Here is an 18,177-nt window from a genome sequence, read left to right as displayed (position 1 = left end):
GGCACAATCATTTTTGAGGTTTTTTTAGTATCCCGCTTAGGATAGCAACGATTTAATATATTTCGTTACGTGTACTCTGCATAAGAGCAAGTGAGACAAATTGTTGGTTCTATCATTAAATTAAGTTTCGTTTTAACTATATTTATTGTTTAAATACGTATCATGTACACGATAGATGCATAAGCAATAAAACTAACATTATGTTATTGAAATATCGGTGAGGGACATAGGACAACAAAAGAAAAATAACATTGTAAATTTTTTGTTTATTTTATAATACTGACGTAAAACCGTTACGCTGTAGCAATGCGTATCCTTTACGCATATTTAATTGCTAATTTTTTCTTGAGGAGCGTTCGTAATTGCTTATGATTCATCTCTGCTCTTTGGAGCGAAATAATTTTTTTAAGTGTTTGCTGCATGACTTGTATAAATTGCAAAATCTAAACGTTAACTTAAAACATACTAAAGCTAACCCAAAATCGTTCGAGGTAGCCAAATACAAAGTTAAATCCTTATTCTGCAATGTGTTACATCCCTATTTCTATTTTCTAATGACTGGAACATACCCGCAATAGTCGCGGGGTAATTAAAGAAAAGTAAAATTCTGTGTAATCCCAGTCGGCTGCCGAGTACGGCCATGCAATTACAATACTTCCTCGTTTCACTCGCGTTCCTGTGCACAAAAAATCTAATTTCAATTAGAATGCCTATTTCTTGTTTAGAAAATATAAATTGAGAAGATTGGTTCCGAGAACTCTGTTATCTTCAATGTTTATGTATTTCTAATTAGCATTGTACAATAGTAGATAAAGATTAAACAATTCAATTTAAGGTGTATATAAAAAGTAAATCCGAAATTTCCAGTGTGACCATACGAATGCCTAGGATTGAAGTACTGGCTAATATAGTATAATATTATGTGTGTATCAGTATTCAAATGTTATGTTGTGTCAGGCAAAAATTATATTTGTGTATATGCATTAAAAATATTTACCATTTAGCTGTTGCACAAATTCTATGTAAAAAAGAACAGATCATTGAAATTGACTGAATACAATGCAATGAAAGAAGTTTGCATGTGCTATTTATTTATATACAAACCGATTATAAAGATACACGTAATTTAGTCAATTAAATATGTTGCGAAACTTCAATACTACATCAAGGTTAAATATTTTTCTTGTGATGTTTATATTTTATATTGTGTTCTTGGGTCATATTATTTTACCATTATTGTAGCTTCTTTAAAAAAAAAAAGATCGATCGAAGGGCAGCTAATAACTTTCGACATAACTTCGAAAATGTACTCTAAATCTAATCACTTTATATTCTAAATTTTTTTTGTTATGTAAGCTCGCGTTCACATAAAAAATGTTTAGGAGCGTTCATTAAAAACACATTATACATTCAAGTACGGGCTTTGTGGCGATCGCCGAAAGCGCACGAAGCACAGGGGCCCGTACTCAAACATTAATTAACATTACAATTAAGAGGTCTGTTTGTTGCAGCAAACGTTGGAGACGGGAGGGGTCGTTAACCTGGAGAATCTGGAAGCCAAGGTAAAGTGCCTCCTTTTACTTTTACATCACTATATCGTACTCACCCTTTCTTCTGAAACAGTCTTTTTATTAGATCCACCAAACTGGACATCGCACTATTATGCCAAAATCGATAATGTCGTCCTATGATATGTATCGTGTAGTCAGTACTAGACCATTTCGAGCTTCAACTCGAAAAGGTTGCATGCAATATAGATACATATAATGTTATAAACTAATACAATATCTAATCGTAAATTTTAAGCTACTTCACTCATCAGTTATACGTTAAGTCTTTACAAATAGTTCCAGTTTCCAATTCTCCTTCGATTTCTAGACAGTTTTGGACTAGATACATTTTATAGACGATAATTTTTACTGTGTTAGTAATTAGGTATTTTACATTTTATAGATTGATCATTTTTTTAATTTTAAGTGAGCTAAAATTGTAACAGTTTGAATAGTACAAAAAAAATTAAAGCTTTGTCATGGACATGATAATTTTAATATAATCTTGTTTATTTTTTTATTAAATAAAATAAGTACATTTTAAGAAAAGCCGAGAGAAAGATAAGGTCGGCACAAATCTTCAGGTAACTGTGGGTGATGATATCTATCCGGTTAATTGTTTATTCCGTATTCGCCGCCACTTTGAGACTAATTGTGTGTCAAGATAAACGTAGTTCTCATACTGTTTATCTTTTTGATAGAGATTAAACTAATCGCCAACGGGATTGAAATGTTCTGAATAATGTACTGTTAGGTACATGGTTCATTTAATTGCTATCGTCTGAAGGTGCGATAAGTAGGTTACCAATGGAATATTTTTAGATATCATAAAAAATCATTAATATATACATGTTGCACGTATGTACACACGTTGAATAAAGTATTTGTATTTATACATTATACGATTTTGCTGTTAGGTGTTACATATCAATATACAATAGGATAGGATAGTAGGATAGTAAACATTTTGCACGACTTCAATACTTGCTTTATGAACTTGATGGTTCGTTACTAGTGAATCAGAATATTGAAAGGTTCATCGATAACCACTAATTAGTTGAACATCACTCTGAGTGGCATAACAATCGACTGCGATACGATCGTTGGTGATTGACGCGTGCGCCTTCACGTGTCGTGACTCGGTGACGTGACGTGCCGTACGGTTTCTGTTTCGTTTATATTTCCAATTAAAATAATTATAGGTTATCGGAGTTCAAAGAGCCGATCTTTTTAGATATATTGTAAAATACGGCCTAATAGTTAGATATATTCAACGTCTAGTTGTAAATAAGTATGTAGCAGATATATGTGTAGTAAGTACCAGATCGGAATGCAGTAGGACTATGCCTACAAATAAACATTATTTCGCCATTTGATTTATCTAATATTACCTATACGATATTCTGTGATATATAATACCATTTATATTATATGTTCACACATAATTTGTTTCAAATAAAGGCAGACAAGTTGCAGCTCGCTTGAATTTCATATAAGGTTAGATTAAGATATTCCAGTGATTTAAGAAGGTTACATGAGAATGTTGTCTTGCTCTCAATAATTATCGATGATTTATGTGATTTTTTTCTTTATCAGCATAAAATTAGGTATTTTAATATGAATGCGTAACAATAACTCCTTAATTAAGACTAATAGACTGATTGGATCAGTAATAAAGGAACCGGAACAACTCTAAACTACAACATATAAATGTACAGCCAAAAAAGAGATAGTAATACTTAAACATAAAATCACGTAACTCATTCCATGTGTTAAAAAACTATTAAACTTGGATCATATCGTATTTCTCGCATTATTCCTATTTGATATGATTCATATGGATCGAAAACGATCATCAAGTTCACGTTCCTAGACTTAGTTTTCTTTAATGGCAGCTGTCAGAGCACGCCACTTAACTATACGTTTATAATTACGAAATGGAAGCTCTCCATTTTTTGCACTTAAATGACATTCATCAATAACGAGATAATCAGGAATTAAATTACAAATTGCCATAAATGTGATTTCAAAGCAACGTCCGTTTGTCAATAACCATCAATACAGCTTCCATAAAAACTACGTCTTAACGATTGTGTGATCGAAATGCTTAAGAATTTACGCCATATAGCTTGAATTCTGAGGAATAAAAAGCAGGAATAGTTTAGCATTAGGCCGAGTTCTAGGTGACCGTTTAATCGAAATCTAATATTGACAGCTTTATTATTTGTACTTAAAACCACGTAATATTCCAAAATTGTTGAATGTATATTCCTATTGCCTTTCAATTTACCGAACAAAAATATATTTATGTCGTCTTTACAATTTATTGATACAGACTATTGTATGAAAAAGAGAAGAAAATATGATAAACCAGTTAATTAATTTTACACAGTTGGCTAGCGTTGCATAATATCGGTTTATCTATTAATTTATAAAACGTAGTACCAATGGGGCAAGATTATTTTTGAAAATGAAAAGTATCTTAACTGAAACAAAATCCAATACAGTACAGTACAGTACAGGGCATTTGCGTTCACTAACTGTCGCTGGATGCTACGCAGCCTTAGTTATGCTGATTCAATTACATTTAATAGTCCCCACGTTCATGGCATTTCGCTGAAGTGCTGACATGTAGCACCGGGGTAGTTAATGTATCCTATGTGGCCTGGCGACATACCCGCAGTCGGTTTGCGAATTATTGAAACTGCTATTTACTAGCTGATGGAATCAAACATTAGATGGAGATTTATATGTTTAAGTTTCTTGAAGGGTTTAAAATTTACTTTCTTCTTTTTTTTCATGGTTGCAAATTGCATATGTAATTAATTATTGCTTTGTTTAATAAAAGATAAAACTATAATTACTTTGCTTGGGTAAACAGTCTTTCAACTTACAAGTATTTTATATAATCAATCTTCGAAAAATATTGTAATTTCTAATGTAAAGTCATCCACCGCCCGCAATGAACACCCAGCTGATAAAAGGTGTAGCCTAAGTGTACACAACTATGATAATCTTTGATTCCCGCCAATAATTATGCATAACACTTAGCGATTACGCCAGCATAAAAAACTTACCTGGGCATTATGGTCAGTCAATAAATTATAAAAGTACAGACTTTTTTTAATAACAATCAATACAACACTTTTTGAAATGTAGATATCTAGCTGTATATGCTAGCTATCCAGGTTAGGAGACAGTATCGTCTATTTACTTATGTTTCCAAAAGTCAGTGCTAAATTCATGCAATTCATACATGTACTTATGGATTAAACATATATGATTAAACTTTGTTTTTTTTTATAATAATAACTTAAGATCGCTATTATTTAGGTTTAAAGAAAATTAATAAATAAATGTTCGATAAAATCAGCTCATAAATAAATAAAGCAATTTATGCAATCGATCAGTAAAAACAAATGATTGTTTGATAAATAACGCAACTGCGGAAATCTTAAAGAACAATAATTGTGGGAAAATTGCGATAAGCACATGAGTTGGATGTTTCCTCAATGAATAGATACTGTCACTTGACTAAGTAGACGTTTTATTTTATTGTGATAGCATGTTACACAATCTAGAGTAGAGTAGAAACCCGTATATTGCTACAAATAAAAATATAGTTTATCATAAAGGTTATATCAAAAATTATGCAGTGTGGGAAATATCAAGTGTAGCATGAATTCGATTACTTTATTGTTTTTATAATATAGCTAATACGAAGGGATTATTCTTTCAATATCATATGGCAATTAATTAGGAACTACAAGACCAGTATATTAATAGGATGTTCTATACTTTACATAATGTAGAACTCTTAGACAGTGATAAGTAGTCTACAAGTGAACTAGTTTATTAAATATAAATTATTTATAATTTATTTAAAATAATTCTAGGGTTGGGTGTGTGTTCTGTTTAAAATATCTCAGTTCAAAATGAACAAATTATATACATAATGAAATATAATATCCATTCCGTTCAATTGGTATGTAAAATTTACAACAAATTTTCGCAATTATTTTGAAGACTTATATTAACGTCCAATTGTCTCTAAGGATTCACACAACTCATTAGTTTGTAAAGCGAATGATAAACAGGTTAGCTTCAAAGCACGAAAGTGCAGTCTGTTATTTTAACCAATTCAAGAAACATGCAAATTGCCGTTTGGACCTTGGGAGCATGTTGGCATGCGTCGCATGGGTTCGGGGTTCTCCATCAAAGTTATTCTTGTATTGTATTCATTTTATTAACGGTTAAGTTTTATTATAATAATGTGAACACATAAAATATACTTCATTAAAAGCTTTAAACAATGATAATAAGATTTCATATTGATAGCCTAGTTTATATATAAAATGTCTAAAGTTCACTACCACTAGCACGGAAACTGAATGTTTAATAACGTGGACTGGTCGTAGCTCGCTTCCTGGCTCCTGGCCACGCTTCGTTCCACACGACCGCACTCATATGCCCAAGAAATTTAATAATCTACGCGCTTTAAATAACAGTGAAAAATAGCCTAGCCGTTAATCTTACCAATTTTTTATAATTAACTCTCAAGGCACTTCAATTATATCATATTGGTTATTAGTTAATTATTTATGTAGCGAGGAAAAATATATAATTTATGCTAAGGTTTTATTTAATTCGAATGTTATTAATGAACACACATGTAGTATCTAATCAATTCGATTTGTTGAATCTCTTCAATATTTATAGAAAAGCGGATAAAGCTTAAGATTACCTTAACGTCATTGTCTAATAGAATGCTAAGCGAAATTTCTATTTAAAAAAAAAGCATTATAAATTTTAAAAATTAATAGTAATAGTTTCTGTTCACTGTGCTTCAGCTCCGCTGTTAAGGTATGCTAGTAAAAACCATTGGATGAATTTTATAAACAAAGTACAACAATTTAAACTTGATCATGTTTTTTGTTTCCTAAAGCCTAAATAAAATAGTATTTATGAAACAAGTAGTCGTTTTTACTTATTGAGTTACGTAACAAAAACTTTAGCATTCAAAAGCTTCGCTGGATAATAGCGAGCGACTGAGCCCCCACAAACGATTTGTCACGTCGAAGCGGCCGGTGCGCGAGCAATAGTAGAAACGAGATACACCGGCTCTATAAATCCATTTTAATCTATCACATTGCTCGGTGATTACAAGATCGGCTGCTGTGGGTGTACACACTGTCTGCCTCACATGTGAACTGGTATTCCACAGCCTCGATAAAAGCAATAAAGAAGTTAATGTATGCGAATGAACTCTATTGATGTAAATTTGAGAAAATTATGCTGAGCTTAAGTGCTTTTTTATCTCAATACATATGTTTAATAAAGAACAGATAAGAAAATTAAATAATTTAAAGTTAATCTGTTTATGTTATGTTAAAAACTATCAATGTGACGATTTCTTCTCTTAAGTCTTAGGACTTATTTGGGAAGGCTCGTTTTTACATGCTGACGAAAAGCAAGCGGATGCCCTTCTTCTAACATTAATTTCTCATAGCTAAGCTTTTTGTAAGAGCTGTCTTTTTTGTTATAGCAGGAAATTTATTTAAACAATATTGTAAATAAGTAATAATATAAAAAATATAGATAATAGTGCATAATAAAAGAACGTACTTTGAAGTTTTAGTGAAGTAGTATTACTCCCTCGTTTTAATAATCAGTGTATCAGTGCAGTCAGTAAGGCTCCCTTTGAATGTGGTATTTTTTCTCGTCATGATCGCGTGAACGATATAATGAGAGAAATTTAACTCAATCCATCAACTCTTGATTGTGTGAAATGACGACACTCTGTTACATGTGATGTATGTGACAGGTCTATAGCTATCTAACACTTTAATGGTACAACATCTGATCATACCAACGGTAGTTAAATATTAACATTTTTATAGCGAGTTTTAATCATTTTACAACGTTTCTATTGAATTAATTACGTCATTCTTTATATTTGATTCTCAGAAACATAGTATGGAAACATTTATATGATATGTTAAGCTCTTTCTTCTTTTTTTTTGTAACTTTAGTAATATCTCTGTAGGATTAAATACCTATATCCAGAAATGAACAATTCGTTGCAATTGCTGGCATCGCATATAACTACTATATTGCTCTAGGACTAGTACATAAATTGATTTTTGATTAGATTATAAGGAAAACATGGGTTCGACTTTCCTTTATTTCTTTGACAAACTAATAAGTGTACGACACAAAAATGCACCGATTATTATGTATGTATTTACTGCAAGTAGTATTTTATCATTTAAACACAGAGAAATGGTTCATTATATATTTTCTGTTACATTCTAAAAACTGTTATATTTACAGATGGCAAGTATAGAGGTATCGTTAGGCGGGTCGAGACGGCGCAGCGCCGGCGCACGCGACGCGGCCCGCGAGCTGGAAGCGCTGAAAGGGGCTATAGCGGACAAGGATACCTTGATACAGAAGTACGTCTAGTCATTTTGAATAAAAAACATAGAAGAATTCTAATTATAGATCCATAATTTTTTTAAGTGAATTTGCTTTAAGTGAATATTTCTGCCCTGTTAATACTAAAAGATTATCTGTACTTCTATACTAATAATATAAGTTTCCTAATAATATTTGTTTGTTTTCAAATCTCAGGAACTACTGGACCGATTTCAGAAATCGTTTTACCGTTAGTGATCCTTGAGTGGTAATCGGCGAAACCGGGGCGGGCCGCTAGTTATTGATCCTACTAATATTATAAACTAAAAAAATTGTGAGAATGTATAGATACTTGTTACGCTTTCACCCAAAAACCTCTTTCGGGATTTGTATGAAATTTGGTACAGAGATAGATTATAGTCTAAATTAACACATAGGCAACATATAAGTTGGGTACCAAGCGAGTGAAACCGCTGTTCCCAGCTAGTATTTTTACAAAGTTGAGCACCGTAACATTTTCGCAGTTTAAAGAAGCAATTGAGCGCTTCACTCAGCGCAGCTCGTCTAGCAGCTCAAGCGGCGTCCCCCAGCCCTGGCAGAGGCTCGCGGGAGGAGAGTCCTGCAGCGCTGTCAGCGGATGAAAGGCGCGCCCTGGAGGAGCGGGCGACTGCTGTTCGCGCTGAACTGGACACCAGGCGCGCCAACATTCAAGAATTGAGGAGGAGGCTAGAGAAGACGCATGTCACAGAGTTCGTAAATACTAAATAGTATTATTTCAATGAACTTATTGGGCAATGCTCGCAAAAATATGAATAATTTAACAATATTTTGTGTCTTATAATATAACTGTCTACCTACTAATACGACAAAAAGCAAGACGAAATAATATTAATGATAAAAATATTATATCCAGTAACATCGACACGCGCATCGAGCAGGCCGAGCTGCAGTACCAGGTGGGGCGCGAGGAGCTGGAGCTGCTGACGCTGGGCGAGCAGGCGCGCGCGCTGGCGCTGCTCATAGAACAAGCGGATGCGGCGCGCCACCAGCGGTTCACCTTGCACAGGTACCTTATTTTCACGGGTTAAGATCCTTATTGGATCAGCAGTTATTTAAAAATAATTGACGACTGTAATGTGTCTTTATTTGCACTAAGAGTTTATACAAATGCAATGCCGTTTCTTAGAAATATTAACGTGTGTAACGCACGCGAGTTTATGTGTGTATATTGTATCGTATATAAATATCGTGCAGTTTCGAATAGAAATTATACAATATACAAGCCGAACGCTACTTAACAATTAATCAGTGGCCGCTCAGTGGTCGAAATAGTACCATAAACAAAAAATAAATTATAATACCTATCAGTTGTGTCGATTAATATAGTTTAAAAAATACGCGCTACAATAGCGTTATTGTATTGTCAATGTTCGATTTTCAAACTACTTACTGAGTAAAATTTTATTTTATATGAGCATATTTATAATAAGACAAAAATATTACAGTTACTAGATATATTAAAGCACATAGGTAATATATCTAGTAGATACATATTTTTCTCTACCTGGAATGAATTATTTCAATTTACATCCTTCACTCATCTGTGGAATAATTATAATGCAATTGCGTAACTAGCTTGGGAATCTATCAGAATAATTATATACATTTATATCAGATTGCATCTTCACAAAACTATCAAACACGTGTAAATTGGGACAAGCGCTTAATGGCTTATTTTGCAGTGTTGAGATCAACGATAACACCTTTTACAAATAGTTTTATGTAATAGGCTGAGTTCGTATGATTTCGTGCATACTATCATTGCAACATAATTAGTGGAATATTAGGTATGTTTTATAATCACACATGTATCAAATACAGAATTGTATTATTTAAAATAAAATAAATTGAAACAGTTAGATTGTAGTGCTTGGCTTGGTAAATAATAATTAATATTAAAGTTTATTCAGCGGAAAGCAAAGATTTTCACGCGTCAGGCATGAACCTAAAAATGCATTTCTATAAATGATAAACAATGCCACATTTTAAAATACGACTTATGTAAAAAGCGTAGTAAATGCAAATACAAACTTCTAAAAACTCTTTAGAAGTCATCGTTGTGAGTTTTACACTTAAGAATTTCAATATGCTTTACGTAAGATATTGAATAAGTTTATTCTTTCGTGTGCAAAAAGCTTAACGATAGTTTCGTCACGACCCATCCATTGTGTGAGGGGTGGAGCGATTTGAAATCGTACGTTTCTATGCTAATGTTCCGGATTATCTTGAGAAAATCTCTGCGATGCAGGTCACCACATCAATAGTGGAAAGTCGAAACGTATCAATTTGTTCAGTATAACTAACACCCGGATTGTTCAGTATTTCCGTCGAGATAACAATGGAATATGATTACAGGTTGTGGTAATTGCAATCATGATAAATTCACAACCTAGTTGACCACTTCGAGTAGTATATATAATACAATTACTGATTGGTTTAATTATTGAACTTTTATTTCTTTTTGATTCCATTCACATCTTTCAGTTTAACACACTACACAATATATTATGTACATATTAACAATGTAGTTTCAACGCAAAACCTTTTATAATATCCCAATAACAATCATCGATAAAACTGTACTTCTAATTGAATCATTTCATTTTTTCCTTAAATACCAGCAAGGTTAAAGGAGTAATAGCGCTGTGTGAGAACAAATGATACCTTGAAACAACTATAACGGCTTAGTAAGTATAAAACCTTGTGGGAGCCTCAGTTATCGCCAATTTTAAAGAAAATTCACGACCCACACAGTGCTACGGCAACAATCGATCAGTGTACTAATTGCTAAAGCAGCTTTATTAATCAAAATCACATTTTTCCCTTGAACATACAATGAGAATTCATTAAACGTATAGGTAATGAGAATTAATTTTAATCGTGCGAATTTTTACGATCAGATCGAATTTTTACAAATCGTATAAGAATTATTGCGCTTCTTTTTTGTAGATATGTTACTTTAATAAATAATGAATAACTAGAGTTAGGTAATAGCTGTAGGTACTTGGCGAATCAACTAAGAATAGGATCCATTCTGCGCCATTTTGTGTCGTAATTAACACAATTCAAACTAATTAATTGTAATCTAGAGTGTGATGATATTATTAAGTTTGTAATTGAATTTCATTTAAGAGTCACGCAAATAAAAAGTTTTATTGAAATGCAGAAATGTTAATACAAAAATGTAGTTCAATTTACATGGAAACCGTATCAAAATCGAAATTGACACATAAAGGTCATTGACATTCCTATTCTTAGTACCTAATTGCGACGTATAGTAGGTTGGTACCCTAACAACATACTTAAAGATTATTGGCGAATTTTTATGATTAAATGTAAGTAGTTAGAGGAGTTTATTTCCCAAGATCAGTTGCACACAAAAACGCAGAGCTCGGTAGGATATGAGTTCTTATCACGAGCAATGATGGATGTGAGAAGTTTCGTAAACAATGCTCACTACATTATACTGGGACAGTTGCTTTTTGTCGTCCGATTATTAAAGCACAAATACAAAGTAGGTACATAATTTATGCCTGATATCTACACTTCTACACTAATATAATAAAGAGGAAAATTTTGTATTTTTATATGTTTGTAACGTTTCCACGCAAAGACCACTGGACCGATTTCAAAAATTCTTTCATCATTAGAAAGATGCAGCTTTACTGAGTGACCTAGGCTACCACGGGCAAAGCCAGGACGAACAGCTAGAAGAATATTAGAAAGAAAATTGAAGTGAACATTATGATATTAAGCAAAAGTATGTAATAAACTTATAACTAAATCTAAATGAGTTAATACATGCTTGAGTTTAAGTATGTCGGTAATAAAGGCAAAAGTAATTTAATGTGTCATTTGTAAAAGCAGAACCTGGTAATAATTATTCTGCATTATAAATAAAGTTCATTAATAAGATGCAAATAATGCTAAGGTAACAATGAGTACTTTCACAAATCAAAAACAAAAATGATGAATCCCAAATTATCCAATTTTCCTAAATTACCAACGAGCCCCTTTAACAATGCCTTCACATTCTCCGTTTAATGGAGAAGAACTTTAAAATGGTGAAGACTTAAATATTGACATACTATAAATCGGGTCGGTGGTTGCTCCCACGCTCTCCCTTGATGGATAACCGCTAGTCATTAACACTAATTACTCCTAAGCGATGCTAATACTGCGGTGAAACAAATTACTTTTGATTCCCGCCCAGACGAACAACTAGTGAGTGCATTTTATGAATACACACATATATTCGTTGTTTCTTTCATGTCCAAAGAGAAAAATAATTAATGACATTGTCAATGACCAGCCACTGGCCATACCTTTATATAAGGCCTCTGTTCCTGCAGGGGAATCAGGTATAAAGTAAAGAATATGATATTCATGTTTATTATATTTTTTTCCTAATTGCGTATGAGTACTTAATTAGATTGACGTGGACGATTTTTAATGAAGTATGTTCTATGTAACATATGTTAATAAGTTTTTGTAAAGAAAATACCATTTATTCATCAGTTTGCTAAAAGCATCCCCCTATTACATTTTGGACACTGTTCAATACGTACTACTAAACAACAAAAAATCTTTCAAATTGTAATGCATCTAAGAAGATATTAAAGTCAAACGAAAACCCCTATATGAAGGTACTGTGTGTATGTTCCTAATAAAGTTACTAGTAATTTACTTTGGATTTGTGTCTGCTTCGTTGCACTCACGTTTCGCGCACGCTGGCGTGGGAATCGTAAAGCGATGCTCTGTTTTAAATCGAGTACCACTACGTTAGTACTAATAAGTATATTGTGGTACCATGATGCTAAAAGAAGTTATGGTAAAGGTTAGCATGTATGGGTATAATTGATCATATTACGTTCTCACCTAACTTCTTAAATAATTGTTATCGTTGGCCAGGAGTATCGTTATAGTCAAAATAAACAAACATTAGAAATAGAGGTTCAATTAATCATTAACTCTATTATTTTTTCCTTTTTACTGCCTTTAATTTCTTGCATTATCGACAGACATAAATCAGGTTTATTTGGAGATTTGTTCAAGTATACATAATATATGTGTTTTTCCTTTGTTAAAACTACAAACACTCGATTTTGCTTTAAATTGTCATATCTACAGATAAATTATGATCTGATGTAGAGGCCATATAAACTGAACCATGCTATCGAGGTACCACTCGCTAAATGTATAGTTTTAACAGAAATTATTATAGCAAACATACAATCAAGCATATCAATAATAGATAATAAGAAATACAGGTTTATTTATACAGGATCTAAGAGAATTGGTTAGGAAGGCAGTGGGCGGCACGTAGCTGCGCTCGTAGGATGCTCATGATTTGTTATGTACTATAATTGCATGTAACGTCGATTAATTATCGTAAATTTATTGTGTTGTGAAATGTTTGATTAATACTAGTGGATATGTAATAATTTCTAATGGATTACATACGTTGTACTTCGCGGATATTTTGTGCATTCTGACAATACAAATGCACACTATACACAGTTAGAATAATAATCAGATTTACATTTTTTACATCGATACTTTTTCTAGTTCGATTCAACTGACCGACATATGCAAGTGATAAATTTACACTAACCTATATAATAATAATTCATTAGCTTCATAATTCTTTATATTTTCAAAAGCAAGAACAAACATCGGTTTTTAAATGAGTCTCACACATGAACATACGAGCATTGTATTGAAGAGTTCATGTCATGAATATAACTCGAATATAATAACATAATACGATCATGTCTTACGAGATAATAGCCTCCAAACCTTTAATTGAGAACAGCATGCAACGAAGACATTATCTTCGTTGCATGACGATGACATTTATGTCAATTATTTTATATCTACTACTGTTATTTCTAAATAATTTTTCTTTGTACACGAATAAATGAATTGTTTAAAGTACTTGAATGCTTATTCGCTTTTTTCTATACTCTATGAAAATAATAATAAACAAATTAAAAAGATAATTGCTAGTAATAACAATCTCATTTGGTTCTACAACTAATTTAAACGGTTTCACGCTTATTACGTCAGTGGAATGTCCAAGGTAACCTGTGAAATTATTTATAATCTATATCTGGTTATGTCCGTGGTCCGGGGTCAGTGTCCCGGCCCTCTGCCCCGGCCGTGACTTAGGGGCAATAAATATGGCCTTTGGACACGACGCTGTGCCCTATCGGTACAAGCTCATCTCACGATTAGGGCTGCTGCGTGTTCAATTTGTTAGTTAATAGTTTTCAATGAGTATGAATAACATTGTTGTGCTATTTTAATACAGACTAACTGCACCATGACTTCCATTAATTGTTTAGTTCTTACCAGTTGTCTTTTTCTCTCTTAAATAGAAATACCAACTGAAGGCGAAGTAGAAATTATAACTTATTTTTGTATATTCGCTATATATAGTAACGCTTATTTTGATATTTAAAGGTCAACTTCGGCACAATAATTGACAAATATCATTGCAATTCAATTCAATATAAGTCATCGATAATTGATAATTTTTTATTACGCATATCCCATAAATGTATTTTATCTAATGCCATAACGTATCTACTGCATACTTACATGTACGAATTAATATATGAAACAAGAAATACTGACTTGATAGTCGGAATCGAAAGATTGAAGACCCTAGTCATGTCTGCAGATCATGACCAATATAATATCTATCGAAACACGGAGATAACTTATGATGCTTGTCAAGATCTAACCAGAAAAGGAATACGCGTGTATGGTCCCAGTAAAAATTGATATAAAACCTATCCTATTCAAAAACATGCTTTCAATTTAACTTATTCGTGAAATGCACGCAAACCCTTACTCAAGAAACATTAATGACGTTCCTTTGTAAGGTTTAATCACGAGGAATGCCGACATGAATTAAATAATTGCAATTAGTTAAATTTGCGATGTTAACATGTTGCGATTCAATTATGCTGTTCCTGTGAGATATTCCTACAAAGCCGGGACGAAATAAAATTAAATATGTTACTTATTTACGATCTGATTGATTGCTCGATCTTCTACAATATTATAATATGAGCTATGTATACGAGATTACAAAATCATTCTTTCGTATTCCCGCCTTTATTAACTACTAAGCAATATCACATGACAGCCGGGTTCAATTAAAAGAAAATTCCTTCGGAAAGAAGATTCCTTCTAACAATATTCCAACCTAGTTTTACTTATAAAAAAAAAAGAATGGCAATAAAATTATCCAAATCTATCGCTTTTCTGTGACCGCCTCCTTGGTACAGTGATTAACGCGTGAACGTAGAACCGATGGGTCCTGGGTTCGATTCCCGGTGGGGACGCACAAAAAAAAAGGTCTTCGTCTGGCTGGACACAGAAGGTTGATCACCTTCATGACTTGTCTTGTATAGCAGCAATTATATTTTCTTCCTCATAATATAATATGTTGGTTGTTTTTCAGTACTGTACGCGAGTGTGGTGGCACTGGTACGATCGTGTGTACGGAGGCGCGCGAGGGCTCGTGGGGCGCCTCCCCGCGAGGCTCTGGGGTCACCCTGGAATGGACAAATCATCCAGCTCTCAAGCCTGGTGATAGGTGAAGATATGATTTTTTTATATTTTAAATATTTGTAGTACGTAGCTTTTGCGCTGTCATTAACCGGGATCTTCAAAAAATAGCCACCTGCCATCAATCCCCAAGTAGAACTTGATTAAAATAACAATATACTACAGCTGTCTTATTTCGAAGAGAATCAATGTGCTAATGTGCGAAATGTAAAAGTTATTTTAATGTAAAACACTTCATTGTCACACCATACAACAAATATTAACCAATAATTAATTAATGTTACTCAACTCCAGGCTCATAGAAGTGAACGGCACCAACACAATGCACTGCAACCTGGAAGAGCTGCGGCGCGCCAGCTCGGCCAGCTCGCCGGCGCGCCTCGTCGTCATCCGCGGCCTGGCGCAGCCACAACCGTTCACACAGGTGTGCTTTCGTATACTTAAATAGTCAATTTACATTTATTAAACCAGTTTTTACGATAAGAAACCTAAATTATCCTGTTGAGATTAAGAATTTATATGCTATAATTTATATTGTAAGAAAAATATCAATTTCTAATACAACTTCTAGCTTATTTCTTTCTATTTTGATAATTATTTCATAAAGACGTTTGTCAATGATTCAGTTGAAATACACTGGATGACCAAGTAGTCATCATAATAGCTATTTAAAATAAAAAAAATACCAGAATTAAGTTCCAAAGAAGCTCTTAACCTCTTTCTCTAAATTAAAGAACGAAGCAGTAACGTTGCGTACAGAACTGGAAGCGCTGAAGAGCGCTGCAGAAGAAGCGGAGAAAGCGAAAGAGGGGCTGCGCGCCGACAACACACGCCTCACACATCGGATATCCTACCTCGAGGAGCAGGTCGCCGAGCTGCTGACGAGACATACTCAGGTATGAACGAGATGAGATGTTGGACAATTGTTTTATAATTTAGCATGGGTGCATCTTTGAACTGTACAGTTTAATTGAAATCTCCCTGATCAAAAATGAAAACATTTATCATATAATTTCAATTCACTCAATCTCATTTTTATTATGATATTGAAATTCCTATTTCTAATTACAGTTACGCCCGTCAAGCAGCAATGAAAGCTGTATTACTGTGAACAAGACGAAGAAGAATGTCACCAACATCAACATAACGAGCGAGCCCCAACCCAGCAGACAGGGCCCCAAGTCAGAGGTGCAGGTATTTCAGAAGGGACCCGACATTACCGCCATTGTAGCTAAATTGCCCGGTCTCGACGGAGCTGAAGCTAATCTACCAGTGATTCGGCCAAGATCTAATGCATCCGGAGCTTCTTCAAGAATGGCCCCGTCCCCGCGAACCTCACCTCCTCCTCATCACAGGTCGCACAGCTCCCATAGCCTGGAACATCGAGCAGGTAGAATGAGGCACTCCTTATCCCACCATTGTATTCATGGCGGAGTGGACTACAGCGTAGAAACAGATGCTGCCATCCGAATGATAGAACGCAACCAAAGACATATGGAAAAACAGCGGTTGAAAAATGAAAAACTGAATAGATCAAAGACTGAAGAACACTTCAGATCAGACAGTGACCTTGATAGAAAGTCTTCAAGTTCATGTGATCCGCGGCAAGATATAAAGAAAGCCGCAGAGAGAATAGAAGAAAGTATCAAAAAGACTAACTGGGCCGAAAGAAAAACCCTATCGATCATCGAGCAGCTCAAACGCTCGCAACGTTTACGCAAATTAAAAAAGAATGATAGTTCTGAAGACATTCAAGTAGAAAGTACATACATGTACAATAGGATCGATGGGAAAGTTTTGGAAAATGCGCACAAGTCGAGTCGAAGGACATCCAAGCTTTACTCTAGAAGTGCCAAATCATCCGAATTCGAATCAGAATCTGATTTCCCAAATGATATTTACAGTAGTTCGCCACGGTTGGATTACGGGTCTGAGAGTTGTTCCAGGTTAAGTCATTACAAAAAGAATGAAGAAAGAAGAGATGATCCCAAACGACCGACACCTCCCCGCAAACCGTTACGCCTGTCACTTCACAAAGCAAAGAGTGTCCACTCTTTAATGAATGGAAGCGAAACCGAACAGAGCAGACCTCCGTCAGAAGCTCAGGAGTCAGTCAAGCGACCAGTAAAGAGAACGCACGGGGCTGATAAGGGCAGGGAGAGAATACGAGATGGTGGGAGAGCGACTCCTCGACCTTCCCGGAAAGTTTTAAATGGTTTTAGCGCGTGTGAAACTCCAGCAGCTGACGACTTGTACCCGGACACGCACGTCCCGGTCAGGGTCAATGGAATGGTTCGAGCTGGCAAATGGTGCTAGCGTTTGCTGAACCAGATATTCAATTTCTTCCACCTGGATGTATAGGGAGTTAGGCAATGAATTGAGGCTATTTCTATCCAGTGAATTTCTGTTCATATTTACGATAGTGCACCCACCGTTAATACTCACCAATAAATGTATTTATTTAGTAAATAAACCAGTTTTATAATACGTTTTTTTTTACACCAACAACCTCTATATATGAGAAATTTTGAAAGAATAGAAAAATTTTGATCACGAGGCAGGATAGGCT

General features: G+C 34.2%; 1 protein-coding gene across 2 annotated transcripts in view; it reads left to right on the top strand.

The window, feature by feature from the left end:
- Window positions 1-18,095, top strand: part of LOC119834951 — a 39,188-nt gene extending 21,093 nt beyond the window's left edge. For both annotated transcript variants that reach the window (XM_038359508.1, XM_038359507.1), the window contains exons 4-11: window positions 1,512-1,562; window positions 7,884-8,005; window positions 8,492-8,716; window positions 8,881-9,033; window positions 15,502-15,636; window positions 15,903-16,032; window positions 16,343-16,504; window positions 16,680-18,095. In XM_038359508.1, coding sequence (XP_038215436.1) covers window positions 1,512-1,562; window positions 7,884-8,005; window positions 8,492-8,716; window positions 8,881-9,033; window positions 15,502-15,636; window positions 15,903-16,032; window positions 16,343-16,504; window positions 16,680-17,924 — 2,223 coding nt within the window. In that variant the 3' untranslated portion in view covers window positions 17,925-18,095. The remainder of the gene's footprint in view (window positions 1-1,511; window positions 1,563-7,883; window positions 8,006-8,491; window positions 8,717-8,880; window positions 9,034-15,501; window positions 15,637-15,902; window positions 16,033-16,342; window positions 16,505-16,679) is intronic.
- The last annotated feature ends 82 nt before the right edge of the window (window positions 18,096-18,177 follow it).

Source organism: Zerene cesonia, chromosome 20 (assembly GCF_012273895.1).
Source record: "Zerene cesonia ecotype Mississippi chromosome 20, Zerene_cesonia_1.1, whole genome shotgun sequence".
NCBI lineage: Eukaryota > Metazoa > Arthropoda > Insecta > Lepidoptera > Pieridae > Zerene > Zerene cesonia.
Note: the sequence above shows the minus strand (reverse complement) of the source record. Positions and strands in the feature narration are given on the sequence as shown.